Here is a 27459-nt window from a genome sequence, read left to right on the forward strand (position 1 = left end):
TGGAATTAAGTTTAAAAGGTACTGATGCCTGAGCCCTGCCTCCAGAGCTTCTGATCAACTGTGGGTATAGCCTGGCGTCCAGATACTTAGAACCTCCCCATGGATTTTAACAGGGAGCCTAGGTTGAGAACATACTGACACTGCACTGGCTGACACATAAATGGCTGGGACAAAGAAGGCTGTGAGCTTTGAAATGACAAGTGCCTCTTACCTGCTTGTAATACTGCTTGATTCAGTCATTACAATTTATTTAAAACTACTTCAGGGCAAAGAGCAATTTCAAAAGCACTTCAGAAAAACAGCAAATCCCATTCAATAATAAAGGCCTGGGTTGTAAGAAGCACAGGCACTACATATTTTTAAAGTCTATTTCCACCATTTCAAATTATTATGCTAATGAAAAGTAAGAAAAAAGTCATCCCTTACTGTAACTGTTGAATTTTCACTATTTTTATGGAATGGAATATTCTATATTGTAATTATTTTTTAAACAATATTACAAATGAGCATTTTAATGGCTTGGGTCACAATATTGATTTTTTATAATAATTTTGTTACAACAAATATTTGTGTTACTTTAGGGCTACTTTTTCTGATGGATGAAAAATATATAATTCTTCATTTGTGCTAATAAGCTTTAATGCTGTTGTCTAAAAAAATCCTGTAACACTTTCCAAATGGACTCAGAAAAGAGTCCAGTATTGTTTTCTTATTGTTTTCTACATTAGCCCTTTATTTTTCACAAAAATAAAAATAAAAAGATCCCAAATCATCTTGATTCTTATAATAGGCTGCATACGTATTTTTATTATACTTACCTGCCTGGGTTCACTCTAATGTGATACACAAACATCTCTTATAATAATGACATGATGTATCCTGTCTACTCATCACATCTAGGTCATTTGTACTGCTCCCCAAGACCGCCACATCCTTCAGAGACAATTCACAAGGTTCCCTATTTGAGTTTCTTACTGCTTTGTGGTTAAATTCTAAGACACACACACACACACACACACACATTCACTGTTTTGCAAATTAAACAATAGTTGTTATGTGCTGTCATCCAGTTGGATTACTCATAAAACAAGTATTTAATTGAATATCCATTAACTTGCAGAATTCAGTGCTTTGTAGCACAGATGTCAGAAAACTCACACACTCCAGAAGTATTTCTCCAAAGAGTATTTTATTTCGTTAGATTTGCACAAGGTATTTTAAAATCACCTGTGTGTGCAGGATAATGTGCTGGAGATCCTATCCCTCAGCTCCCTGGCATCTTAAGATTTTATACTAAACCCTTTCTCTACTACTTTTCTCAATGGAACTGCTGAGAAGTCCCACAGGGGCAACAGTAGCTTGGTTTTGTGTCCCAAAATTGTTTTGTAATTACTTTGTGTTGGCACTTGAATAAAGGAGTTAAACATTTCAGCACAGAATGTTGCTTATGGTTTTTACTTATGAATTAAGCAAAACAAAGTTACTCAATATTAGTCACAAAGAAGCAATACAAATTCTAGATCATGTGTAATCCAAGGATAGCATTATAAAATGTTATTATTCTCAAAACAAATGTGAGACCAAACAAATGTCTGTGGGTGGCTTGGTGGAGCTGAGAGTCATGAGCACTTCTGGATAAACAATTCCCAAGTACATTTTTAACAGATGATGGGTCAATCTCTGCAATTTCCTAAGCACAGAAGAGCACATTCTTTTCTTCAGGGGCACATACACTTTACAAACCTGGCTACCTAATCAAAAAACTAATTTCTGAAGAGGACAGCAAATGACCCTTGCAGGTACATTTCTTACGTTGACAAGAAAGCTGCTGGTTTTGCTTTTTGCTCCCAACAGAATCACTAAACTAAGTATGAATGATTCAATAGGGGGAAAAATTAAACAGTATTGGCATGAAAGACTACTAACCACCTCAGTTTTGTGAAAACAGTGCCACGTCATGCCAAAAGAAGTTAACCCATGTAACCACTGTAATCTAATATAATGAGGACTAATGTTTTCTCTGGCTACTAATCAGGACTAGTAAGCACAGCCAATTTACACTATAGGTTACAAATTAAGAGCAATGTGTTTACTAAAACATCTTAAAAATTTCGACAACTCTTAGCCAAAGAAAGTGTTATGTTCTAAATGAACTCCTTAGCCATCTAATTTCACACACTATAAAGCTGGAAGAGATCTCAGCAAATATCCTGCCTAACAACATCTTCTTACACATGGGAAAAACTAAAGATCAGTAAGATTAAGTGGTTTGACGAAAGTACACATGTAACTAATGGCAGGACTAAGGTCAAATCTAATATCAAACAAAAACCTTTGGAGGAATTAATTTTGATTCACTGTCTACACTGTTAAATGAATTGACACAATATGGTAAGTTTCATTTTTGGAACAGTTTATTGTTTTGAAGCCAACGAGCCCTTTTAAGGTTTTCAAATGGCCATCTTTTCTATCATATCATTGTGTAATTGCAGGACTGACTACTCTGTTGGCTGAGGAAAGCTGACTTAGTCTCTGTATGCTGGCAGAATTGACATTCCTTATCTTTTGTCCTGGTCAAATAGTAACCCAAATAGAAATTGAATATGAATAGAGAGAAGGAGGGCAAGATCAACATAAAGTCTGGAATACTTCCTTCTTTGCACTCTGATATATAACTTTTTTCCTCTACTCTTGCTTAAAGGGTCCCTCTGATGTTGTCAAGACAATGGAGGCAGCTGACAATAGTCTTTCTTATTTTGTTTCTTTCCCAAGCTCAGTCAACAACACAAGTCTTTAAAAATCAATGCAATATAAAACTAGTGACTCAAAACCTCTTGGGAGCTTGTAATTACATATTTATTTGTGTGATCATTTGATTAATGTCTACTGAACCCACCAGATAGTAACCACTGTGAAGGCAGAGGATGCATCTTCTCAGTATTATATCGCCGCCTCCTAACACAGAAGCCTGGGAAATTCAAACTTTTGGTAAGTACTGTTGAATGGATATATCACTGTCATCAAAGTATGGTGCTCAGATCAGCAGTGTTAGGATTACCCAGACACACATTAGCAATACAAATTCTTGGACCCCACTATAACAGGTCCCCACTCCTATTGCATCTGAAACTCTGGGGTTGGAGCCCAGCAAACTATGTTTAACATCCCTCCAATGAGTATGATGATATATACTAACATTTGAGCACCACTACAATCCATAAACAAATGTCTCTCATCTAGCCACAGGTTTCTGCTTTCTGGCCAGCTATGCGTCCACAGAGTTTGGTTGATTCCTTTTCTGAAAGCACAGACTGATCACTAACTGTAGGTAGCTAAGCAGACATGACAGGAAAATAGTGTTTAAAGATGATAAATTGCTATTTATATGTTGGGAAAAAATACATTGACCCAGCTTATATGTATTATATTCCTTTTCCACTATATTCTTTTCTATAAAATGTAATAATTCCTCTCTCTTTTGAGATAACTGAACTTTTATTTCTCACAACCAAGAGAAGAGTTTATCCATACTTCTCAGGAGAGAGTGATGACCTGAACACCAGGGCTGGCACTCAAATTCCTGGAGTCCCAGACATATTTTTACTCTCTCAGGAATGCATGCTTTACACATACCAAGGAACAGAGCTGGACATTAACTTCCTGATAGTCCTACCTAGACAATTCAGAAAGAAAGGCCTGATTCTCCATAAATCCTTGGGTCATCGTGGTAAACATTCATTAAAACCCAAGGTGGAACCTAATTTCTTCCTTAAAGTGATTAAGTCCAACTGAAAGATCTTGTTAATTGGTCTCTGTCCCTGTAGAAGGCTCATAAACACTAACCAGGAATACTTAACATGGGAAACTACTTGCCTCTTCAACCAGATAATGCACCCACCACGTACCTGATCAATTGCTACTTACAGTGTGGTTTTCTCCTGGTTTTTCAGCAACTCATTGTAATGAGTTTTGGTGAATTGCTAAAAGGTTTGTTGTATTTTTTCATAGTATTGAAATTTTGAAATAATCTGGTTTGAGATAGAAAGGTTAGCATCCTTGCAAGAGAGTTTATTAATTTTAATAATATATTAATAAATGTGTGTATTAGAATTAACTTGTTGAAAAACTTTAAAAGAAAATTCGTAATGAACAGGTAGCAGTTGTTTCAATTGTGTTTATTAGTAGAGTACCAGCTAAAGAAATAGATTCTCCTATTTTTCAGATGGCTAAACCGGTTTGGAATAAATACTGTATGTTCCCTCCCCACTACTCTCCAGATAGATATTAGCAAAAGAGAATAGTCATGTTTCTTTTGGTTCCATGTTTTATCCCTTTCAGTACTATGTGTTATCTTATATAGACCTGAGTGTCTCTAGAAAAGGATAACATTTGTTTAGTTAATGATCATCTCTAAAACTCCACTTTGAATATTCGTAAAATCATTCACACACAGAAAAAAGAACATTAAATTCCTTGGTCTCATAAAGTTAATTGTTTTTAATGGTTGTAGAAATTAAATTCCATGATTAGATCAGCATAAAGTCATAGATACTTTGATAACATAGGAACAAACAAATACACGTGGGCAACAATTTTATCGCTTAAGAGAACAAACACCTGGTGAAGTGCTCTCAAATTATGTAAGGAGAAAGAGAGTTTGATTTGCATTATTGCAAAGTTTTGGATCAGACTTTCGTGCTCAGTCTTCATTAAGAGCAAATGTGCTGATCTGAGCTTTCAAGTGTACTATTTGTTACCTGTGTGACTGTTTCCAGACAGACTCTTATTTAGCTGACTAAGCGTGGGCTGGACTAATTCCCATTGACCCCACAGTGCTTCTGACATTTCACGTTAGGTCTGATGTCACATCGGCTGGCATTATTGTATAAACTGTATTTTATGGTTTCAAATAATACAGGGCTAAAATAATGTGATTTATGAGGAACTGAAAAAGAAGACTAATCAGAAAAAGATAACAGACTTAAATTTTAAGACTAGTGTGAACCATACTACATTCCATTTATTTCTGCACTTTGCTCCTTTCACAGTGTTCCCTCAGGTAATAGATCTAAGGAATACCACAATCTAATAATGCATCTGAAGGCTGAGATCAACAACTACAAATTTGGAGTGATTGGGATAAGGTTCCAGTATATAACAAAGACCTTAAAGTAAAAGAATGTAAATAGCTATGTCTCAGCTGACAAAAGGACAGGAAGACTGTCAAGCTGGGAAACATATATATGTGATAGATGCCAAGGTGAGACAGCAATGTTCTCATGAATAAATGTCCATTAAGACCAGTTCAACACAAGTAAGACTCCTTTCTGGTTTATTTTACATATTCCATATGGGACTGGGAAGACAACAGAGTGGTTTGGCCTCCAAGCTGCACTATCAAAAACATGAAAACCTTAAAGATAACTCTAAAATGTACCAGAGTATGGAAGCCTGTGCCACAGAATATGGATGCTACTAGCAAGAAGGTGAAAAATAGACTTTAATTCAGGAAAGAACCAGAGAAATAAATCTAACTCAAATTCCTTCCCTTTGGGGTTTCTAGGGAAAAGATACATTTAAGCAAAAGCTAAACTTTAAATATAAAAAACATTTGATAATTCTATTAAAACCATATAAAAAAGTTATGACATTAAATCTGTGCCCACTGCTCTGGTGTATTCACTCACAATCCCAGCAGCTGAATGACCCATAAACATTATCTGTACTTTGATATAAAGATAATAACCATTATTTCCCCCATAAAATGAGATATATTGTCTTCAAAAGAGAAAATCAATGAAGAAAATAATTTATCCACAAAAATAAACACAGGAAATGAATGACTTTGCATCTTCAAATTATTTTTGCTACTATGCAGAGAAGAAGGATCAGACTGATGTAACTCACACTATATTATCAAATACAGGCAAGCACAGATGACTAAGAAACATTCTGTCTGTTTTGGCACTTCTATTTCAATTGAATTATTTTACAGATTCGCTTTAAACAACCTTGGCTTTGAATAGGAATTTTTTTGACTACTTACGGGTTGCCAAAAATTAATTACTTCCAAAGTTATCCCCAAAGATTGCTTCTTTATGTTATCAAAGCATAGAGAATTTAGTATGGTCTCAATGGATCAGCTTCCTCATGGCATAACTGTTATCAAAATATTACCCATTTAATTTCTCCCCAAACTTGTGAGAACTATATTGGATTTCCTTCACTCAAGATGGACAACAGAACCAAACAGCAACATGATAAATTGTGTCTATAAGAACCCCTGTTTTTTTGTATTGTGAAATTCTACAATTCTAATCCCTAGAACATGTCTGGAACGTAATACAGACCCAGGAAAAAATATTTTTTGACCAATAAATGTTAAAGTAATATGAAAAGATCCACAGAAGATATTTTTCTTTTAAAAATGATTTATAGTCAGATATAGAATGTTATTGGATCTTAGGCAACAATGGACATTTACAGCAAGAAAAGCAAACAACTGTTGGTTATTATTTTGCAAATCTGACAATGGGAATCTTTTTGAATGGATATCATTTTTACTTTTAACCTTTGAAAGCCTAGAAGAGTAGATTTTCCTAAATTAAAAATGGGACTCAGTCTACAGAAGTGAGTTTAAAGAAATACTGATAAAAATATTCAAACCTGTACCATAAAAATATAAAAACATTGACAACCTCAATAAAAAGAAGAGTCTTTTCTTGGTAAAAGGACAGTTAATACTTTAAATCTATTCATTTCTATGCAGCAAAACTGGCCTATATTTGAGTTCAAAATATACCTTATAATAATAAAAAACTATTTAGCACTTACCAATTTGCAAAGAGTTTCTCATAAAATTAATTCAATAAATGACACCTATTTGGAAACAAGAATGCTAATGGGTATACCAAGAAACAGCCTGCAATAATAGCACACACACATCAGGCAGCTGCTCAGTCCACCAACACTGACTGAGTACCTACTGTGTGCCCAGCCTGGAGTCAGGTCAGTAAGTTCTGTGCTACTAGTGTCTATGATGGTTCATTTATCACGGTGTTTATGCCACAGGGTTAACATTTTTCTCCTACTACCCAAATGAATAAGGGCCTCTTTACATGATTTATTTAAGTAAGTAAAAGAGTGTGGCCAATTCTGGATTACCTCACATTTACTTAGCAGCCCAGTTTCTTGCAGCCGTGACCAGATGCTCTGTATTCGTCCAGCATGCTCAGGGTGGGTGGTGGAACTGCCACAGATGCACTGGTGTTTCAGCATCAGAGGGTCATAGGCAATTCCTTCAGGACAAAGGAACAGCATTAAGATAGGGTAATGATACAAGTTAGATGACAATATTAATAGATGATTCCAAAAAAGGCATCTTTTAAAAGTAAATTTACAAATAGAGAAATAATGCACATTGGCAAATTTCCAAGAGCACATAAGAGCTATTTAGTCTTGTCTATCTATCTATCTATCTATCTATCTATATATATATATATATATTTTTTTTTTTTTTAAAGTCAGCCTATGGATTAATCAGTACTCAGACCCTAGCTTAGTAAATCTGTAAAGTGATGGAGAGGGTGATCTTAGACTTTAATTTAAAAAAAGACTAATTTTGCCCATATCTTAAATCACAATGAAATATTTTTAGATAGATAATACAATTCAGTCAAGGTTTAAATTGTATCACTGAAGCCACAAAATGAGCTGACTCTTTAAATCGTGAATGTATTTCATGAGTAATTCTAGTCTCACTTTACATCAGAGCTACATCCCTGTGATAAACTGGAAGACTTTTCAATGGTTTGCCTATTCTGTTCAGCGATTCCTTCAAAGTTGTGCAGTTTCTCTTTGCTTACTGTGCTCGTCTCATAATTCATGCTCATCTGTAAGGAATATGGGTATTATACATCTTATGATATTGTAGGACATTTCAAACAATGAGTAAAGTCCAACTGAAATACCTTTAGTAGAGATTTCATAGATACTTAATAAATAAAATCTGCTTTTAAATTATTACACATTGAGTTCATATTTCAGTTGGACTCTATGATGGGAAAGAGTTTATAAAAATGTGATTAAATGAACTATTAGGGACACAAAAATAGGACTTTTTAAAGCAATAAATTAGATGATAATTGTAATGCTGGTTAATTTTTTAAAGATTTCTACCTTTAACCTAATTTCCTGAGGAGAAAACATGTTATTTCAAAACTGCCTGACAGAAGAAATTACCTAGCCAATTAACTATTCCAATAAATTACCTTCTCTGGGTGCATGGAGTGAGGGCAGTAGAATCCATGATATAAAATTAAAAAGCAAAAATTATCTATTCAAGAACAGCTAAGTACCAGCAACTGTTTGAAAAGTAAGAATAATTAATGCAATTTTATTCTACCTTTGATTTATAGTATCATGGTGGAGAAATATTACTCAAGAGGGGAAAATATTTGTCCCTGGGTATACTAAAATCAGGCAGAAGAATGGCATATGTATTTTGAAACCACATGGTAAAAGTTATCCTAAGAAAAATATCATTTTGCTGGTCCAAATAACATCCATTCTTAAGACTCAAATGGTTTAAAATGTATTCCTATGCCCAACTCCCACAAATCCATCCTCAGTGCTGAGCTCTCTTTGGAGTGGTATACTAGCACATGTGTCTATTTTAATTGTCCATCCAAGATTTCCACTTGGATGTCTCATGGCTTTTGTTATGTGAAAATGTCTCAGATCTGAGTTCATGATCTTAAACTGCATAGTGTTTCTCATTTCAGTAAAGGGCCTCATGATCTACATTGTTTGTGCAAGATATCTTAGCACCCTTTTGACACTTGCTCTCCAATGAACCAAGAAGTAGTGTCTGTTTTTCCTCCAAAACACATCTTGAATCACTCACTTTTTATCTCCAGTGTACCAAAACTATACACAACCCATGGTACTACTATCTCCAATCTGAACTCCTGAGATAGCCTTGCAGCCGGCTATCTGACATTCACACTCTATGCTATTTGCCCCTCAACAGTAGCTACTTTTGGTTAAATCCTTTGGTAACTTGACTGATGAGATTCAAGTTTCTCAAGGCCAACATAGACAGGCCCTTTTCCACCTTTCCATCTTCTTCTTATATACCTCCCTCCCTTGATCTCCATTTCTTCCACAAAGGCCTACCTCCCATTCCTCAAAAGTATCAAAATCCTAACAGCCTTGGGACCTTCATACATGCTGTCCCATCTATGCCAAAAATCCTTCCTTCTTGTCTCATATAACTATAGCCCTCATGTAGCTAATTCCTATCCATTTAATGTCCCTTCCTCAATAAAGCATTCCCTGCAATCTCTAAATTAGGTCTCTTACTATATGATGTCACCGCCTCTTCTAGGTCTTCTTCAGAGCATTTATAACAATTATGTAGTTGTGTGATCTTTTTAATTATACATTTTCTTCACTAGCTGTTAACATCTATGAAAGCACAGACTAGAGTTGTACTATTTACCACTGAACTCTTAGTGTCTATAAGCATGCTTGGAGTATTAATAGGCCTCAAATGTAGTTTTAATGAATGAGTGAAAAGCAGAAATTAATGTATCTGATGGAAGAACTAGGTCAGCTATTTCCACTACAAAGCCTTCCTTGATGAACCTAACTGGTGGATCTCCTCAGATGCCTGAAGTTTCTGCAGCCTTACTTCATCAGTATTCTATGTTTTACATGCCTTATCTTCCTATAGGAAAGTGCCTGTAATATAGTCATATATTTTACTTAGCTTTTTATAGGACTACATGGCATTTTTGCACAAAGAGGAGATGAATAAATATTCTTAAATAAAATCAAAAGCAAGATATGTAGAAAGGCAGAAGGGAATGCAGGCAGGCATAAAATGTGACATTCAAAATAATAAAGATATGTAAGACATTTCTTTGCTATTCAGATACATAAAGTATTTGTAAGTTCCTATTACATTACAGGAACTGCTAATTCAACCACAGTTTCAACTACATAAAAGATATCTTAATGATAACACAGAAACAAAAAATACTGTCTTTCTCTCATTTGAAAATATATTCTTCAAGAGTACAGATTCTAATGAGTTGCTTAATTTTTTTCATTATTTCATCTCTTGACATATTTAATGTCACCTCTAAAGTAACTGCTCCTCCTTTTCTATTTTCTCCATAAGTTACCACCAAAATATATACATATATATATGAAAGAGGTTATGGTAGCTGTAAGTTATTGCCAAGTATCTGGAGATTATAATACAAAGTGCAGGAGGTCTTGGAAAGACATTTGAATTTAAAGGGAAATAAAGTCTGGAACCCTAAACCACTTATTCATCTTAATGATGTAGCAGTGAAGTGTTAACAGGTAGACTTCAAGATGAGACTTTAACCTCATCCTTCAGCTCCACTCCTTTCTTTTACTTTTTTGTTTTCTTCTAGAAACAAGCCTGCTCTTCTCTTTGGGATTCATATGGAATTCTACTTTTCTTTGACTCTTTCTGCCCCATTGGTTACCACTTGCAACAAAAACCAATGGATCAATCTCTCTATGGATTAATGGGACAAGAGTTAAAATTAGGGTTTGGGAAAATGAACAAAGGAATCTTAAAATAAAGTCTTTGCCTGCATTTTAAACCCTAGTAATCTATGTTCTACAAAAAAAAAAAAAAAAAAAAGAACCTCTTAAAATTTTTTGTTAATTTTTTAGGTAAGACTGGACTTTGTGCTTTCTCAGGCTTTCAGGTTTCTTAAATGAGATAAGTATTTGCAGCACCTAGTGTGTGTCTTTTCCTTTTCTTAATCATTATATGTAGTTAAATCATTATTTAGCCACAGAATCCATTCATGTCTTCAAGTTTATACCCAGCCTCATATGACACTGTTAGGCCGAGTCCACCTTAGTCGGCTAGGAAAGCTGAATCTAGAATCTTCAGACCTAAAACTCCTGAATCTGATTTTCAGTTTTTAACATTCAACTTCATATTACAAGTAAGGGAACTGCCTGTGGTTTTATACCTTCCCAGAGCATTTGTTCAACAACACTTATTAAACACCTCATACAGAATAAAATATATATATTATAAAGTATATATATATAACATATATAAAATAATATATTATAAAGTATATATAATATATATAAAATATACATAACATTAAAATATATATACACACATATATGTATATAAAATCAAGTAGTAAAGATGATCTAGTAGTAAAGATGAAGCATGTAAAATATAGTTACATGACAAGTTTTTTTAGAACCTCCATATCATACCCAAAACATATGTTCTTGTACTTTCTATCCATAATTCCAATCTTCCATAAAGCTTATTGTGCCTTATTTTTTCTATTTCTACTATATTCTTTACATTCTAAGACCTCTAATATTCGTACCTTTTAACAAGAACACTTAAAGTACCAGGTAGTGTAATTTTTAATTACATAAGAAATCTGATTGGTCCAGCAAGCAGATGAAATATCCAAAAATGACTGTTTAAAATTTGCTAAATTGTGCCTTTGATAAGAAGAAGCATTTTCTAAGACCTACATTTTTTTACTTAAATCATCTTATCAGAGTATCAGACAGCTAAAAAGTAGTGGGTAGAAGAAATCGTACCTTAGACCTTCTAAAGAACACTATCTGAAAGTCTGTTAATACCTAGGAATTGGATTAAGTGTTGACATTCAACCAGCATGTAAGCTGGCAAAAAGTAAAATCAAACACAATTCACTACATTTGATGGCAAAATATCTGGAAATATTTCTCTATATTCAAGAATGAGTAAACAGGAGAAACAAACAACAGTTAAAAAAAAAACAGGGCCTGTGAGAATATGCTACAGAAACATTATTCCTACCATTTAGCTCATGAACATGATTTACTATATGAACCAAAATAAGATTTGGGAAAACATTTTGGCATCCTCAAATGTCAAAAGACATTGGCCCTGTAAGACAGGAGCTAACAGCTAAAGGGAGAGATCAAGCTAAATTCTTGATTAAAAAGAAAGATGGAGAAGTAAGAATTGCAAAGAAACTAAATAATTAAGAGTGAAATTAAAATCTATATTGGAAAAAACAAAAAAGAAACTTAGACTTTAGGAAGTCAGATCAGTGCCACTGAACACAAACTTAGAGATATACACATAGAGAGAAAAATATGGAGGTCAGAGAATTGATCACTGAATTAAAAAGTTGTGAATGCTCTTGAGGAGGAAATCAGATTGACTAATAGGAATAAATGAAAAATTTCTCTATTAGGAGAAAGATGTGCATGAGCATGTAACTGCACATGCACATCATAAAGATGATTTGTTCTTTTAAATTAACAAGAAAATACATTCTCAAGCTCCAGAAAAGAATGAACAGGCTGCCCACAAAGGAATATATATAAGAGTGGCCTCAGACTTCTCTTCAATGTGAAACTCGGACCTCTCCTCAATGCTACACACTCGACCATTTGATTATATATCCAGACTTTCAAACAAAAAAAAATGTGTGCTCCAGTAAGCCTATGTCCAAGTATATATGAAGGTAATAGGGTGACATTCTCAGACATGAAAAAGCAAAAATTATTTTAATTAAAAAATAACATGTTCGGGAGCCAAAATGGCGGTGTGAGTAGAGCAGCAGAAATCTCCTCCCAAAACCACATTTATCTATGAAAATATAACAAAGACAACTCTTCCTAAAATAGAGACCAGAGGACACAGGACAACATCCAGACCACATCCACACCTGCGAGAACCCAGCACCTCGCGAAGGGGGTAAGATACAAGCCCCAGCCTGGCGGGATGTGAGCGCCCCTCCCCCCAGCTCCCAGTGGGTGGAGAGGAGTCAGCAGGGAGGGAGAGGGAGCCCAGGACTGCTGAACACCCAGCCACAGCCATCCAGACAAGAGCGCACAATGCATGCATGGGATCCTGGATACTAGGGAAACAGGGCAGCAGGACCAGTGAGCGGGTGCCTGAGGCCAATGCTGGAGAACAAAGAAACAGGAGCGGCCTTTTTTTTTTTTCCCCTCTTTTTTTTTGGCAAGTGCTTTTTGGAAGTCTTAAAGGGATAAGGACCCTACTACCAGGGAAACAGGGAAGCAAGACCGGTGAGCTGGTGCCTGAGACAGGTGGCTGAGGATGAAGAAAATCGTGCATTTCTCTTTTTTTTTTCTTCTTTTGTTGTTGCTGTTGCTGTTTTGGTTTGGAGAGTGTTTTTTGGAAGTCTTAAAGGGGCAGGGCAGGACACTTAGTACAGAGGCAGCGAATCTGGGGATCTCTGGGCGCTCTAACCCCCTGGGCAGCAGGGAGCACAGAGGCCCCTTATGGAGATAAATAGCCACCCACTGCTTCCCCTCCAACGGGGCTCCAACATTTTGGAGCAGCAGCCCGAGCCAGGTCATGGCCACAGCGACAGCGGAGATAAACTCCATAGCAGCTGGGCAGGAAGCAGAAGCCCTGTCTGCGCACAGCTGCCCAGCACAAGCCACTAGAGGTCGCTATTCTCCCAGGAGAGGAAGGCCACTAACCAACAAGAAGGAAAGCTCTTCCAGCTGTCACTCGTACCAGCTCTGCTAACTATCTCTATCACCATGAAAAGGCAAAACTACAGGCAGACAAAGATCACAGAGACAACACCTGAGAAGGAGACAGACATAACCACTCTTCCTGAAAAAGAATTCAAAATAAAAATCGTGAACATGCTGACAGAGATGCAGAGAAAAATACAAGAGTAATGGGATGAGATGCAGAGAAAAATGCAAGAACAATGGGATGAAGTCCGGAGGGAGATCACAGAAATCAGGAAGGAGATCACAGAAGTGAAACAATCCCTGGAAGGATTTATAAACAGAATGGATAAGATGCAAGAGGCCATTGAAGGAAAAGAAACCAGAGAACAGGAATGTATAGAAGCTGACACAGAGAGAGACAAAAGGATCTTCAGGAATGAAACGATACTAAGAGAACTATGTGACCAATCCAAAAGGAACAATATCTGTATCATAGGGGTACCAGAAGAAGAAGAGAGAGGAAAAGGGATAGAAAGTCTCTTTGAAGAAAGAATTGCTGAAAACTTCCCCAAACTGGGGGAGGAAATAATCAAACAGACCACGGAAATACACAGAACCCCCAACAGAAAGGATCCAAGGAGGACAACACCAAGACACATAGTAATTAAAATGGCAAGGATCAAGGACAAGGAAAGAGTTTTAAAGGCAGCTAGAGAGAAAAAGGTCACCTATAAAGGAAAACCCATCAGGCTAACAGCAGACTTCTCGACAGAAACCCTACAGGCCAGAAGAGAATGGCATGATGTATTTTATGCAATGAAACAGAAGGGCCTTGAACCAAGGATACTGTATCCAGCACGACTATCATTTAAATATGATGGCGGGATTAAACAATTCCCAGACAAGCAAACGCTGAGGGAATTTGCTTCCCACAAACCACCTCTACAGGACATCTTACAGGGATGGCTCTAGATGGGAGCACTCCTAAAAAGAGCACAGAACAAAACACACAACATATGAAGAATGGAGGAGGAGAAATAAGAAGGGAGAGAAGAAAAGAATCTCCAGACAGTGTATATAACAGCTCAATAAGCAAGCTAAGTTAGGCAGTAAGATACTAAAGAGGCTAACCTTGAACCTTTGGTAAATACAAATTTAAAGCCTGCAATGGCAATAAGTACATATCTTTCAATAATCACCATAAATGTAAATGGACTTAATGCACCAATCAAAAGACACAGAGTAATAGAATGGATAAAAAAGCAAGACCCATCTACATGCTGCTTACAAGAAACTCACCTCAAACCCAAAGACATGCACAGACCTAAAGTCAAGGGATGGAAAAACATATTTCAGGCAAACAACAGTGAGAAGAAAGCAGGGGTTGCAGTACTAATATCAGACAAAATAGACTTCAAAACAAAGAAAGTAATAAGAGATAAAGAAGGACACTACATAATGATAAAGGGCTCAGTCCAACAAGAGGATATAACCATTCTAAATATATATGCACCCAACACAGGAGCACCAGCATATGTGAAACAAATACTAACAGAACTAAAGAGGGAAATAGACTGCAATGCATTCATTTTAGGAGACTTCAACACACCACTCACCCCAAAGGATAGATCCACCGGGCAGAAAATAAGTAAGGACACACAGGCATTGAACAACACACTAGAACAGATGGACCTAACAGAAATCTATAGAACTACATCCAAAAGCAACAGGATACACATTCTTCTCAAGTGAACATGGAACATTCTCCAGAATAGACCACATACTAGCTCACAAAAAGAGCCTCAGTAAATTCCAAAATATTGAAATTCTACCAACAAATTTTTCAGACCACAAAGGTATAAAACTAGAAATAAATTCTACAAAGAAAAAAAAAAGGCTCACAAACACATGGAGGCTTAACAACATGCTTCTAAATAATCCATGGATCATTGAACAAATCAAAATAGAGATCAAGCAATATATAGAAACAAATGACAACAACAACACAAAGCCCCAACTTCTGTGGGACACAGCGAAAGCAGTCTTAAGAGGAAAGTATATAGCGATCCAGGCACACTTGAAGAAGGAAGAACAATCCCAAATGAATAGTCTAACATCACAATTATCGAAACTGGAAAAAGAAGAACAAATGAGGCCTAAAGTCAGCAGAAGGAGGGACATAATAAAGATCAGAGAAGAAATAAACAAAATTGAGAAGAATAAAACAATAGCAAAAATCAATGAAACCAAGAGCTGGCTCTTTGAGAAAATAAACAAAATAGATAAGCCTCTAGCCAAACTTATTAAAAGAAAAACAGAATCAACACAAATCAACAGAATCAGAAATGAGAACGGAAAAATCATGACAGACTCCACAGAAATACAAAGAATTATTAAAGACTACTATGAAAACCTATATGCCAACAAGCTGGAAAACCTAGAAGAAATGGACAACTTCCTAGAAAAATATAACCTCCCAAGACTGACCAGGGAAGAAACACAAAAGTTAAACAAACCAATTACAAGCAAAGAAATTGAAATGGTAATGAAAAAACTACCCGAGAACAAAACCCCGGGGCCGGATGGATTTACCTCGGAATTTTATCAGACACACAGAGAAGACATAATACCCATTCTCCTTAAAGTGTTCCAAAAAATAGAAGAGGAGGGAACACTCCAAAACTCATTCTATGAAGCCAACATCACCCTAATACCAAAACCAGGCAAAGACCCTACCAAAAAAGAAAACTACAGACCAATATCCCTGATGAACGTAGATGCAAAAATACTCCACAAAATGTTAGCAAACAGAATTCAACAGTATATCAAAAGGATAATACACCATGACCAAGTGGGATTCATCCCAGGGCTGCAAGGATGGTACAACATTCGAAAATCCATCAACATCATCCACCACATCAACAAAAAGAAAGACAAAAACCACATGATCATTTCCATAGATGCTGAAAAAGCATTTGACAAAATTCAACATTCATTCATGATAAAAACTCTCATCAAAATGGGAATAGAGAGCAAGTACCTCAACATAGTAAAGGCCATATATATCATAAACCTACAGCCAACATTATACTGAACAGCGAGAAGCTGAAAGCTTTTCCTCTGAGATGGGGAACTAGACAGGGATGCCCACTCTACCCACTGTTATTTAACATAGTACTGAGGTCCTAGCCACAGCAATCAGACAAAACAAAGAAATACAAGGAATCCAGATTGGTAAAGAAGAAGTTAAACTGTCACTATTTGCAGATGATATGATGTTGTACATAAAAAACCCTAAAGACTCCACTCCAAACTACTAGAACTGATATTGGAATACAGCAAAGTTGCAGGATACAAAATTAACACACAGAAATCTGTCGCTTTCCTATACACTAACAATGAACCAATAGAAAGAGAAATCAGGAAAACAATTCCATTCACAATTGCATCAAAAAGAATAAAATACCTAGGAATAAACCTAACCAAAGAAGTGAAAGACCTATACCCTGAGAACTACAAGTCACTCTTAAGAGAAATTAAAGGGGACACTAACAAATGGAAACTCATCGTATGCTCATGGCTAGGAAGAATTAATATCGTCAAAATGGCCATCCTGCCCAAAGCAATATACAGATTTGATGCAATCCCTCTCAAACTACCAGCTACATTCTTCAATGAACTGGAGCAAATATTTCAAAAATTCATATGGAAACACCAAAGACCCCAAATAGCCAAAGCAATCCTGAGAAAGAAGAATAAAGTAGGAGGGATCTCACTCCCCAACTTCAAGCTCTACTACAAAGCCATAGTAATCAAGACAATTTGGTACTGGCACAAGAACAGACCCACAGACCAGTGGAACAGATTAGAGACTCCAGAAATTAACCCAAACATATATGGTCAATTAATATTTGAGAAAGGAGCCATGGACGTACAATGGCGAAATGACAGTCTCTTCAATAGATGGTGCTGGCAAAACTGGACAGCTACATGTAGGAGAATGAAACTGGACCATTGTCTAACCCCATATACAAAAGCCAACTCAAAATGGATCAAAGACATGAATGTAAGTCATGAAACCATTAAACTCTTGGAAAAAAACATAGGCAAAAACCTCTTAGGTATAAACATGAGTGACCTCTTCTTGAACATATCTCCCCGGGCAAGGAAAACAACAGCAAAAATGAACAAGTGGGACTATATTAAGCTGAAGAGCTTCTGTACAGCAAAAGACACCATCAATAGAACAAAAAGGAACCCTACAGTATGGGATAATATATTTGAAAATGATAGATCCAATAAAGGCTTGATGTCCAGAATATATAAAGAGCTCACACACCTCAACAAACAAAAAACAAATAATCCAATTAAAAAACTGGGCAGAGGAACTGGACAGTTCTCCAAAGAAGAAATACAGATGGCCAACAGACACATGAAAAGATGCTCCACATCACTAATTATCAGAGAAATGCAAATTAAAACTACAATGAGATATCACCTCACACCAGTAAGGATGGCTGCCATCCAAAAGACAAACAACAACAAATGTTGGCGAGGCTGTGGAGAAAGGGGAACCCTCCTACACTGCTGGTGGGAATGTAAATTAGTTCAACCATTGTGGAAAGCAGTATGGAGGTTCATCAAAATGCTCAAAACATACTTACCATTTGACCCAGGAATTCCACTCCTAGGAATTTACCCTAAGAACGCAGCAATCAAGTTTGAGAAAGACAGATGCACCCCTATGTTTATCGCAGCACTATTTACAATAGCCAAGAATTGGAAGCAACCTAAATGTCCACCGGTAGATGAATGGATAAGGAAGATGTGGTACATATACACAATGGAATACTACTCAGCCATAAGAAGAGGGCAAATCCTATCATTTGCAGCAACATGGATGGACCTGGAGGGTATTATGCTCAGTGAAATAAGCCACACAGAGAAACAGAAATACCAAATGACTTCACTCATCTGTGGAGTATAAGAACAAAGGAAAAACTGAAGGAACAAAACAGCAGCGGAATTACAGAACCCAAAAATGGACTAACAGGTACCAAAGGGGAAGGGACTGGGGAGGATGGGTGGGTAGGGAGGGATAAGGGGGGGGAAGAACAAAGGGGGTATTAAGATTAGTATGCATAGTGGGGGTAGGGAGAAAGGGGAGGGCTGTACAACACAGAGAAGACAAGTAGTGATTCTACAACATTTTGCTATGCTGATGGACAGTGACTGTAAAGTGGTTTATAGGGGGGACCTGGTATAGGGGAGAGCCTAGTAAATATAATATTCTTCATTTAAGTGTAGATTAAAGATTTAAAAAAAAATAAAGAAAGAAAGAAAGAAAGAAAAGGGGGATTACTCCTTGATAGGATTAAACTAATGGTAAATCAATGATAAACGCATGCTTTAAATATCCTTAATTTTGATCACTTAAAGGATGTCAGATGATCGGCTATGGAGGTACACTTTTCTGATAGTATTCCTTTCTCTTAAAAAAAAAAAAGCAGTTCCTGTGTGGTGACCTCCAATGAGTTCTACACAATGGTATAAAGGGCATATCAAAGTGTGGGCAAAGGGTCTGTTTGTGTTTATACAGAAGATCAAAGCCTAATTTGGCTACCCAGAAAATGAACTAAGATACGATATGAAGAAGAACTTCCAACATCAGCACTCTCTGGAAGACTCATACCAGAAGATGATCATCAAAAAACCTCCACAAACATCCAGGCGATGCTGCAGTTGTAGCTGCATCCATCCCACCATTTCCTGGACTTGCCATTGGAATGAAGAAGGAGATATCTAAGCTGTTCCATGCATACAGTAAAACAACAAATTTGACTGTATGTATACTGTTGGAACTCAACCAAGAATTAGGAGAAGTGCAAGTTCTCGTGTTCCAAAATCTTATGACTACAGACTATCTACGGTTAAAAGAACATATGGGTTGTGAACAGTACCCAGGAATCGGTTGTTTTAATTTGTCTGATTTCTCTCAGACTGTTCAAGTACAGTTGGACAATATCCATCATATCATAGACAAATTTTCACAAATGCCTAGGGTGCCTAACTGGTTTTCTTGGCTTCACTGGAGATGGCTGGTAATTATAGATCTGCTTTGGTTATGTAACTGTATTCCTATTATGTTAATGTGTGTGCGCAATTTAGTTAGTAGTTTAAAACCTATACATGCTTAAGTTACTCTTCAAGAAGATATGTCAAAGAAATAATCAATCCTCCCATGTTTTCTTCCATCTGCTACCTCTATAGCTTTTCTTCTTCCTTCCTAATTACAACCCTTAAGTGGAATTTTTGCCTCATATTGAATTCACCGACTATCATAACTCCTCCAAGTGGTAAAGATAGCTCAAGACAAATGCTGGGCATAGAAGCCACAGGGCATAAATCTTCAAAGAAGTAAAAAGCTAACCTTTTCGAACAATATGGCTTCTCTCTCACTTACCAACTTTACATCTCCCTGTATGGCCCTGGAAGATGACTGGTTAGCCAGAGATGGGTAAGATTCCTCAAGGGAGGAACAACCTAAGACAAGCACAGTCGCAGGGAGGCCATCAGGTGAGAAACTGGGGATCAACAGTGGTGAAGCTTAGAACCTCACCCCCCCTGTTTTGAGAGAAATCTTCTGCATCCGTGGATGTTTTAAAGCCCTTGTCTAGCTCAGATTAACACATAGTCTACAGGCACACACCTGATCATCTACAACTGCTCTCTTACAACACTAAACTATGTTTTCTACCTTTATCTTGCATCTACCTACCACTTCAGCATTTTATTAAAAATACAAATAATAATAATAATAATAAAGGGAGAAATGTGGGATCCACATATAAGTATAAAAATCAAACGAATATTCATATTTGACCTGTTTATAGTTCATAATGTGTGATCAAAACCGAAAGTTTCTGTGATGACTGCCCTTGTACTGTTCACCATGTAAGAACTTATTCACTATGTAAGAATTTGTTCACCATGTAAGAACTTGTTCGTTATGCTTTAGAACATTGGAGACTGACGAGAATTAGGCTTGAGATGGATTAATGATTGTGCATTGAGCATTGACTCCCCTATACAGAATTTTATTGTTGTTAACAACCATTTGATCAATAAATATGAGAGATGCCCTCTCACAAAAATAATAATAATAATACTGCAATGAACATCTTGTATTTAGAGATTTTGAAAAAAATTCCCAAAGAAGGTGTTATTGGATGTATTCATCTGCATTTGACTGATATTGTTAAACTACCCTCTATAGAGTGTGTTCCTATTTACATACCAAACAACAAAAGAGAATACCTGCATCCAAAACCTTTGCTAATAGACTGTTAACCAAATTTCTGGATATTTGCCAATTTGATTAGTGAAAAAAAAAGAGGCATTTCTAATTTTCAAAAAAAAATAACATATATACACACATGTATGTTCATATATATATATGCTATGTTATATGTGATCAAGTTGATTCAGTATTCCTAAATAAATAAGATAGCTATTTTTATCATCTTCAGTGAGAATTAAATGAGCAAATTTTGGAGGAGATTTTCAGGAGAAATTTCAAGCACATATATTTGAGGTCAGTAAATTTTAAAACTGATTATCTACCCAAAGGAAATAAGTCTCTCCATTCTGAGACAGGTAGTACATGTGCTATCTATGTACCTAAGTGCTAGGATTAGAGAGAACAAAAAAAAACATATATTCTTCCCTCATGGAGAGCCTACTGGGACACAATCCCTGAAATCAGTAGGTAAGCACAATTTTTTAGGGAAAAAATCCAGTTTGTTATGAGGGATCATAATAGATTAATTTGGATTTAGCTGGCTAAGCAAGGCTTTCTGAAGGAAATAGCATATAAACTAAAACTTGAAGGATTAACTGGAGTTAGCCTGACTTGGAAAAACATCTTTCATTAAAAAAAGAAAGAAAATAAGAGAAAATAGGAAAACAGGCCACTATTGCTATTGTCACATGAAATATTCAATACTTTCTATCATGATGTGCCAACTCCTAAACATCAACTTAAAATTTCTTTTAGCTAAATTATTTTTTACAGCTTTCACAAATGCTGGTTTAATTTGAGCACTATGATTCGATTTCACTTTAGATGCTGACTAAAAAGATAATGTTACAAAGAAAGAATTTACTCACGGATGATGCAAAGTATTCTAGTGTTGGGGGATAAAGACCTTAAATCATACTGGGTGATAGGGGAGATAAAGCCAATCAAATGTATTTCCCACTGAATTCTTGTTTCAATGAATCCTGTTTGTTAGAAACTAGCAAAACTGTATCATCTACTGTGTACTGTTGTGAACAATAGGCCAAGCCTCATCTGTTAGAAATAAATGGTCAAATTTAAGAGATGACCATGGCAGACAAAATAAAGTATGTTGCCCTTTCTTTAGTTATCAGAATTCATATAAACAATATGCTTTATCTTTAAATAGAAAAAGCACTTCTCAAATTGAATATTACTCATATTGCAATATAACATAAAATCCACTTTTTTGTGTGGCAACCTGGCTCTGTAACACAGTCTTCATTATCACCCCCGCAGCTGCACAACCACAGGCTCTTCTCCACCCTGAAAGGCCTTCCCTACGGCTCTCTATAGGGCCATCAGGTAGTAGCTACATCTTACTCTGTTCCTTAGTCCATTCATGACCTCACAGGAAATGGATGGAAGACTTGCATCTTTCAACAACTGACTGAACTCAGACAGTATTTTCCCCCGGAACATTGTTTTGTTCTTTACACAAAGAGGGTGGTGTGGCTACTTCAGGTGGCCGCTGAGGACACACATGGAGGGTGAAGGTTTGAATGGTGTGCCTTGAAAATTATGTGACTTTGTTATCAAATAATTTGTTAGTTGTGCCACAAAGCAAGCTGTTACAGAAAATGGATTTAAGCGGATCACCTCTCTTGACAATGTGTTTGTTTTTCTTACTTTTTAGTGGAACAACTACAGAGTGTGTGATATTGTGACTTTCTTTTTGGGGGAAAAAACCCCCACAAAATATTCCCAAAGAATATACTTGAAAGTCACTTTTGATTTTTTTAAATGTATATTCAACAGACAAATATAAGAATATTTGTTCTCAAACATACTACAATTGAAAGCCTTAAAAGTTCACCTCTAAAATGAGATCATTAGAAACACAAAAATGAATTTTGCAATCATGTGGATTATAAGAGTGTACAGGTTATAGGGAAATTTAAGTTTGGATTAAAGCCAGACAATATGTGGAGAAGCATAAGGAAGATGTGCATTTCATTTCCTTTGGATTTGGAAAAGTACTACATGAAAGTCACCAACCAAATACATATTTTTAATCTCAATGACAGTGGAGGGGCTATTGGTGGACATATAAATTATATACTCCGCATGATATAAAAATTATTGAGCATTTTGATTTTAAGAATTTAAGTGCTCAGATACAACATTTTAAAGGTCAAATAAGACAATAAGAAGGTTTTTCTCTACTTTAGATATAACCTTGAAATCACTTAGTCATTCTTTAATCAGAATAATAATTACAAAGTAACTTTCAGTGTTTTCAAATGTGAACTAGTAAATTCATAAGTGTTTATATATGTAACTATATTTTAGATACAGACATATATATACTGTATAAGTGAATATTGGTTTATTTAACTAAAACAAATAAATTTATTTTATTTTTTTATTTTTATTAATTTTAAAATAATATTTTATTAAATAAAATGCTTATTAAGTACAAAATCCTATATTTTTTAAAACATAAGTTTATATAATCTCTCATTAGGCAAGAAATGTGCCTCATCAAGCCTATTAAACATGAAAATAATCTCAAATTCATTTCTTTGTTTATTTGTGTTTGGAATATAAAATCTGATAAATACTAGGATGCTGACATTATGAGAAAGAATCTTATCATCTGAAATGACTGTCTTTAGTCTGAATGAATAGATTATGTTTATGTCTTGCTTATGTTATTAGGTGTGCAGTCCACCCTTTGACCTGGGTTCTTCTAAGGTCAGCAAACCCTGTACCTTTGGCAACACTGTTTTATCAAACTGGAAGGAGGGTTCTCATATTAAGAGACCTTGCTTCACTTATACTGAAGGGACATACACAAGCAGAGGAAACCAAGCATATCAGGGAAGGGCTGCCCCTGTTAGCTAAGAAAAGAAAATCTGTGGGTAGGATCACAATAGTGGAGAGCAGCACACATGGGAACAGCACCATGAATTTATAAATTAAGCTCACTTTTAAATTAAGGAAATGATTTTGAGTGAATGGAAATGGCTTATGATAGGAGAGTTGCTACTCTGTGTTCTCTGAAAGCTTATGGCTGAATAAAAAACACTTTCAGGAAAAAGAACTGAGATGTACGTAATTCATAAAGGCTACTGCTCTGACTATCTACCAAAGTATTCCTCTACGTCAAGTATCTGGCTCTGAGTAAAACCTCTCTGAACACCAGGGATAGCATCAGGAATGACTGATCCAAAGAGCCTCTGCTCACACTGGGCTCCAGTACTGGGTCATCTGGGATACCTGGGAAGGTCTGCTGTGCTCCAAGCAGAAGGATCAGAGGTAGTGGCTAATGTGGTAAAAGAATATATCCAAATATACCCGCCCTGTAGCTTCTAGTATGGAAGGTTGTCTTGTGATATAAGACATTATAAAAGGTAGCTTCTATGCAAACTTATTAAAGATGTCTGTCAAAGTCAAATAATTTGGCTATGTTATTCATTGAGTTTTAAGTAAAGATGGTATCAAAGATTGGGAATGTGATTTCAGAAAAAGTTTAACTTTTCCAAGCACAAAGGGTTGCATGAGGTCTCAGAAGCTCCACAAAACAAATCTGAATTCTGAAAACGGATTCAAAACTAAACCAGATAACCTGTGAGAGCCTTTGGGGGAAAGTACATATGAATTTGTCCCTTGCTGCATCTAAATTATGAGTCCCTTAGGGCTGTAATATCTTTCATTTTATTGGCCACAGTTTGGGAGAATGGAACAAGAAAGGGGTCCATCAGGCAGAAAACAGAATTTATCCACATAGGTATTTATAGCACAGTCCCCTTGTAGAGGGAAAAGCACCCATTCTTTGTGTATGTTCCAGATTTGACCTCCCTCTGGCCTTGGAATTACCTGGTTTTCCTGCATAGTCAGGTTGTTCTGAAATACCAACACAGCTGTAGGCAAAGGAAGAGGTTGGTCAAATAGCCCACCCGGAGATGCCATAACAAATGGAAATGGAACTAACGTATGTAGAACCGACCAAGGTTTGCCTTGGCACCATTGTCTCCCATGAGTCACTTGTATGGAAAGTCAGAAGAAAACAGTGAAACAGACAAAACAAGAAAAACAAAGTTGGGGAGAGGCTTCCTTTAAAGTCAAATGAAACCAACCATCATAAATTTCCTAGTGGGCCTGGACTACTAGAAGGAAGAGATTGAGGAACACTGTTAAAGAATGTTGTAGGGATTTTTGTTTCCAAAAGGGACCCATGCACCTGTTGATGTGTTTTCCAGGCTCTTGAATGATAACAATTTATGAGGCTATTAATACTAAGCCTAAGATTTATCAGATGTGCTGTTTGTCTTGTGGCCAATATAACCTCATAAAATTTGGGTTGCATTGGGTTAAAGCGGAGCGTTCTGTTCTTGGAGTTATTCAGAGCATTTAAATCGTTTAATCCTACAAGAACCCATGCATTTAGCCTGCCTATTAGGGAAAGTCTTTAGGGATTCCTACCAGTTGCAGAGCCAGGCTGGAGGGGGCAGTCCATTGCTGGATGAGGTAAAATGGAGGCAGCAGGGGAGGAATGAGTTCTGGAGACAAGGCGGTGTTTCTCTAATCCATCCATGCCAACCACAGCCAGCTGAGCTTGGCGCACCGAGAGCGCACGTGCGTGCTGGGGCTCCAGAAAGGGCTGTTGCCAAGAAAAGAGCACAGTAGAAAGAAACATGAGACAAGCATTGAGGGGGACACTGAGAGTGACATGTAAACAAATTAAGTTCATCAGGTCAGAGACATAATAAACGGTGTGAAGGAAAAAGAAAAAAAAATAGAGAAAGGGAGAGGAAAAACAAGATCTAGTCAATAAATCCATTCAACAGATGTTTTCACACTGACGGCCAGGGCCTGTCTGCCTGCCTAAGGAGGAGGTGATGGCAGGAGGCCTGTCAGTTTGGACTGATTGAAAGAAACAGACCTTTAACCTCAAGAGGAACATCAACTTAGACTCATTTCCTATCTTGATACCAACATTTTGAATACAGCCCCAGAATTGTTGCAACAGAAAGTGGGAGAACAATTCAACTGCATTTAGATTGCCAAAAGGGCTCAATTCTGAAAATTCTACCTTGGATTTACTTCAGTAATATTGGTGATGAAATAATGGGAGCCCAAAAATTACCAACTGAATGGCTATATTTTGATGTTTCAGTCTTCATATCATGGTATATAGAACAATGAATTTTTCAAATATATGGTATAATCTCAATGCTTTGAAGGTTTTTATTTCTATTACAGAGTATTAAATATAATCTCAGTGATTTAATAGTATCATTTTTCATACTTGTCAAGTTATCCAATCAAAGAGCCAGAGTCTGGAAGCTCCTGGAAAAGTCACTCAGTCTATTCTTCTGTCTCCAAAAAAGACAACCTCTAAAACACAGATAGGCAGCTAATTTAACTATCGATATTACACAGTAAATATTTCCTCTTTCTTCAACATCAGGGAATTCATAACCTTTGGGTTGCTTTTTATGTTTCTTTCCTTTTCCATGGTCTCAACAAATGTGGAAAATAGATGAACAGTGATACAAAAGATGATTATCACATGCCATGGATTAGGAAACTGCCCCTCCAAAAGGTTAACAAAGTCTTTTAAATACAAGTCTAATTCCCATAATTTTTAAAATGTGCATGCCCTTCTGCTTTGATCTGCCTGGATAGCATTTACTCTTTCAAGGCTTGATGGAAACATTACCTCTTAGTGAGGCCTTGCCTTAACCTTCCTGTTAGGTTAGGGACCCCCATAGCATCCAACACAAATTATTGTATGTGATACTCATCTTGTATTTCTAGCACAAGGTTTGGTACATCCTAAATACACAAGTTATTCACTTAGAATGCTAACAAATCAACATACAACAAAGTAGTACTCAATGTATATTATATGGTTTTATATATTATCATAACTTTCTCTTTGAGTTAATGCTATCTACATATAAACATGTGAGTTATGATTATAAACATATATTTAGTTACAGACCATACTATTACAATTTAGAAAAAAATTGAGGATCTTTTTAAATTACCTTTAAAATAAGTTATAATTAATGTATATATTGTTACTTTTGTTTTGCTTTGCAGAATATTTGAACCATCAATCATTTGTCACATACTCAGGCTTTGGGCATTTGCTTTGACAATCACAATGGCTTGGTCAGAATAGAGTTCTAGTTATTAAGTCTCAAACACTTTACAAAAATCTAACCCCTGTTTTCTTGAGTGTCTCCACGTTCAATGCCCTGAGGATGCAGCAGTAAAACTGACATAGTCCCTCCTTTCATGGACCTTACATTCAGAAAGAATGTAAGTATGTAATTATGACTTTGGGATTTTCTATGGGATAAAGGAATTTTCTGCATATGATCTAAAATGCATATTGTAGGATAAAATACCTGAATGTTTGTAATATACATTCTCTGAGTCTCTTCCTACAGTAACATCATCTTTAACCCTCATCTAAACTAATGCAAAGACCCTTGACTGATCACCCGATTTCTAAGACTAACTCCATCCTATTCCTTCCTGCTAGAATTCCCTTCCCAAAGCCCTCCTGTATTGCAAAAATCTCTGAAAGTAAACCAGTGTTTGAAGAAACTCCCTAGCCTGTCACTTGGGTTCTCCTTGATTTGAGG

At 36.3% G+C, this 27459-nt stretch overlaps 1 protein-coding gene across 3 annotated transcripts in view; it reads right to left on the minus strand.

The window, feature by feature from the left end:
* HDAC9 (histone deacetylase 9) overlaps positions 1 to 27459 on the minus strand; it is a 938800-nt gene that overhangs the window by 280091 nt on the left and 631250 nt on the right. For all 3 annotated transcript variants that reach the window (XM_073238726.1, XM_073238727.1, XM_073238728.1), the window contains exons 16-17: positions 25283 to 25460; positions 7165 to 7298 (exon numbers count right to left, since the gene is read on the minus strand). In XM_073238726.1, the coding sequence (XP_073094827.1) occupies positions 7165 to 7298; positions 25283 to 25460 (312 nt within the window). The remainder of the gene's footprint in view (positions 1 to 7164; positions 7299 to 25282; positions 25461 to 27459) is intronic.

Source organism: Manis javanica, chromosome 6, assembly GCF_040802235.1.
Source record: "Manis javanica isolate MJ-LG chromosome 6, MJ_LKY, whole genome shotgun sequence".
In the NCBI taxonomy this organism is placed as follows: domain Eukaryota; kingdom Metazoa; phylum Chordata; class Mammalia; order Pholidota; family Manidae; genus Manis; species Manis javanica.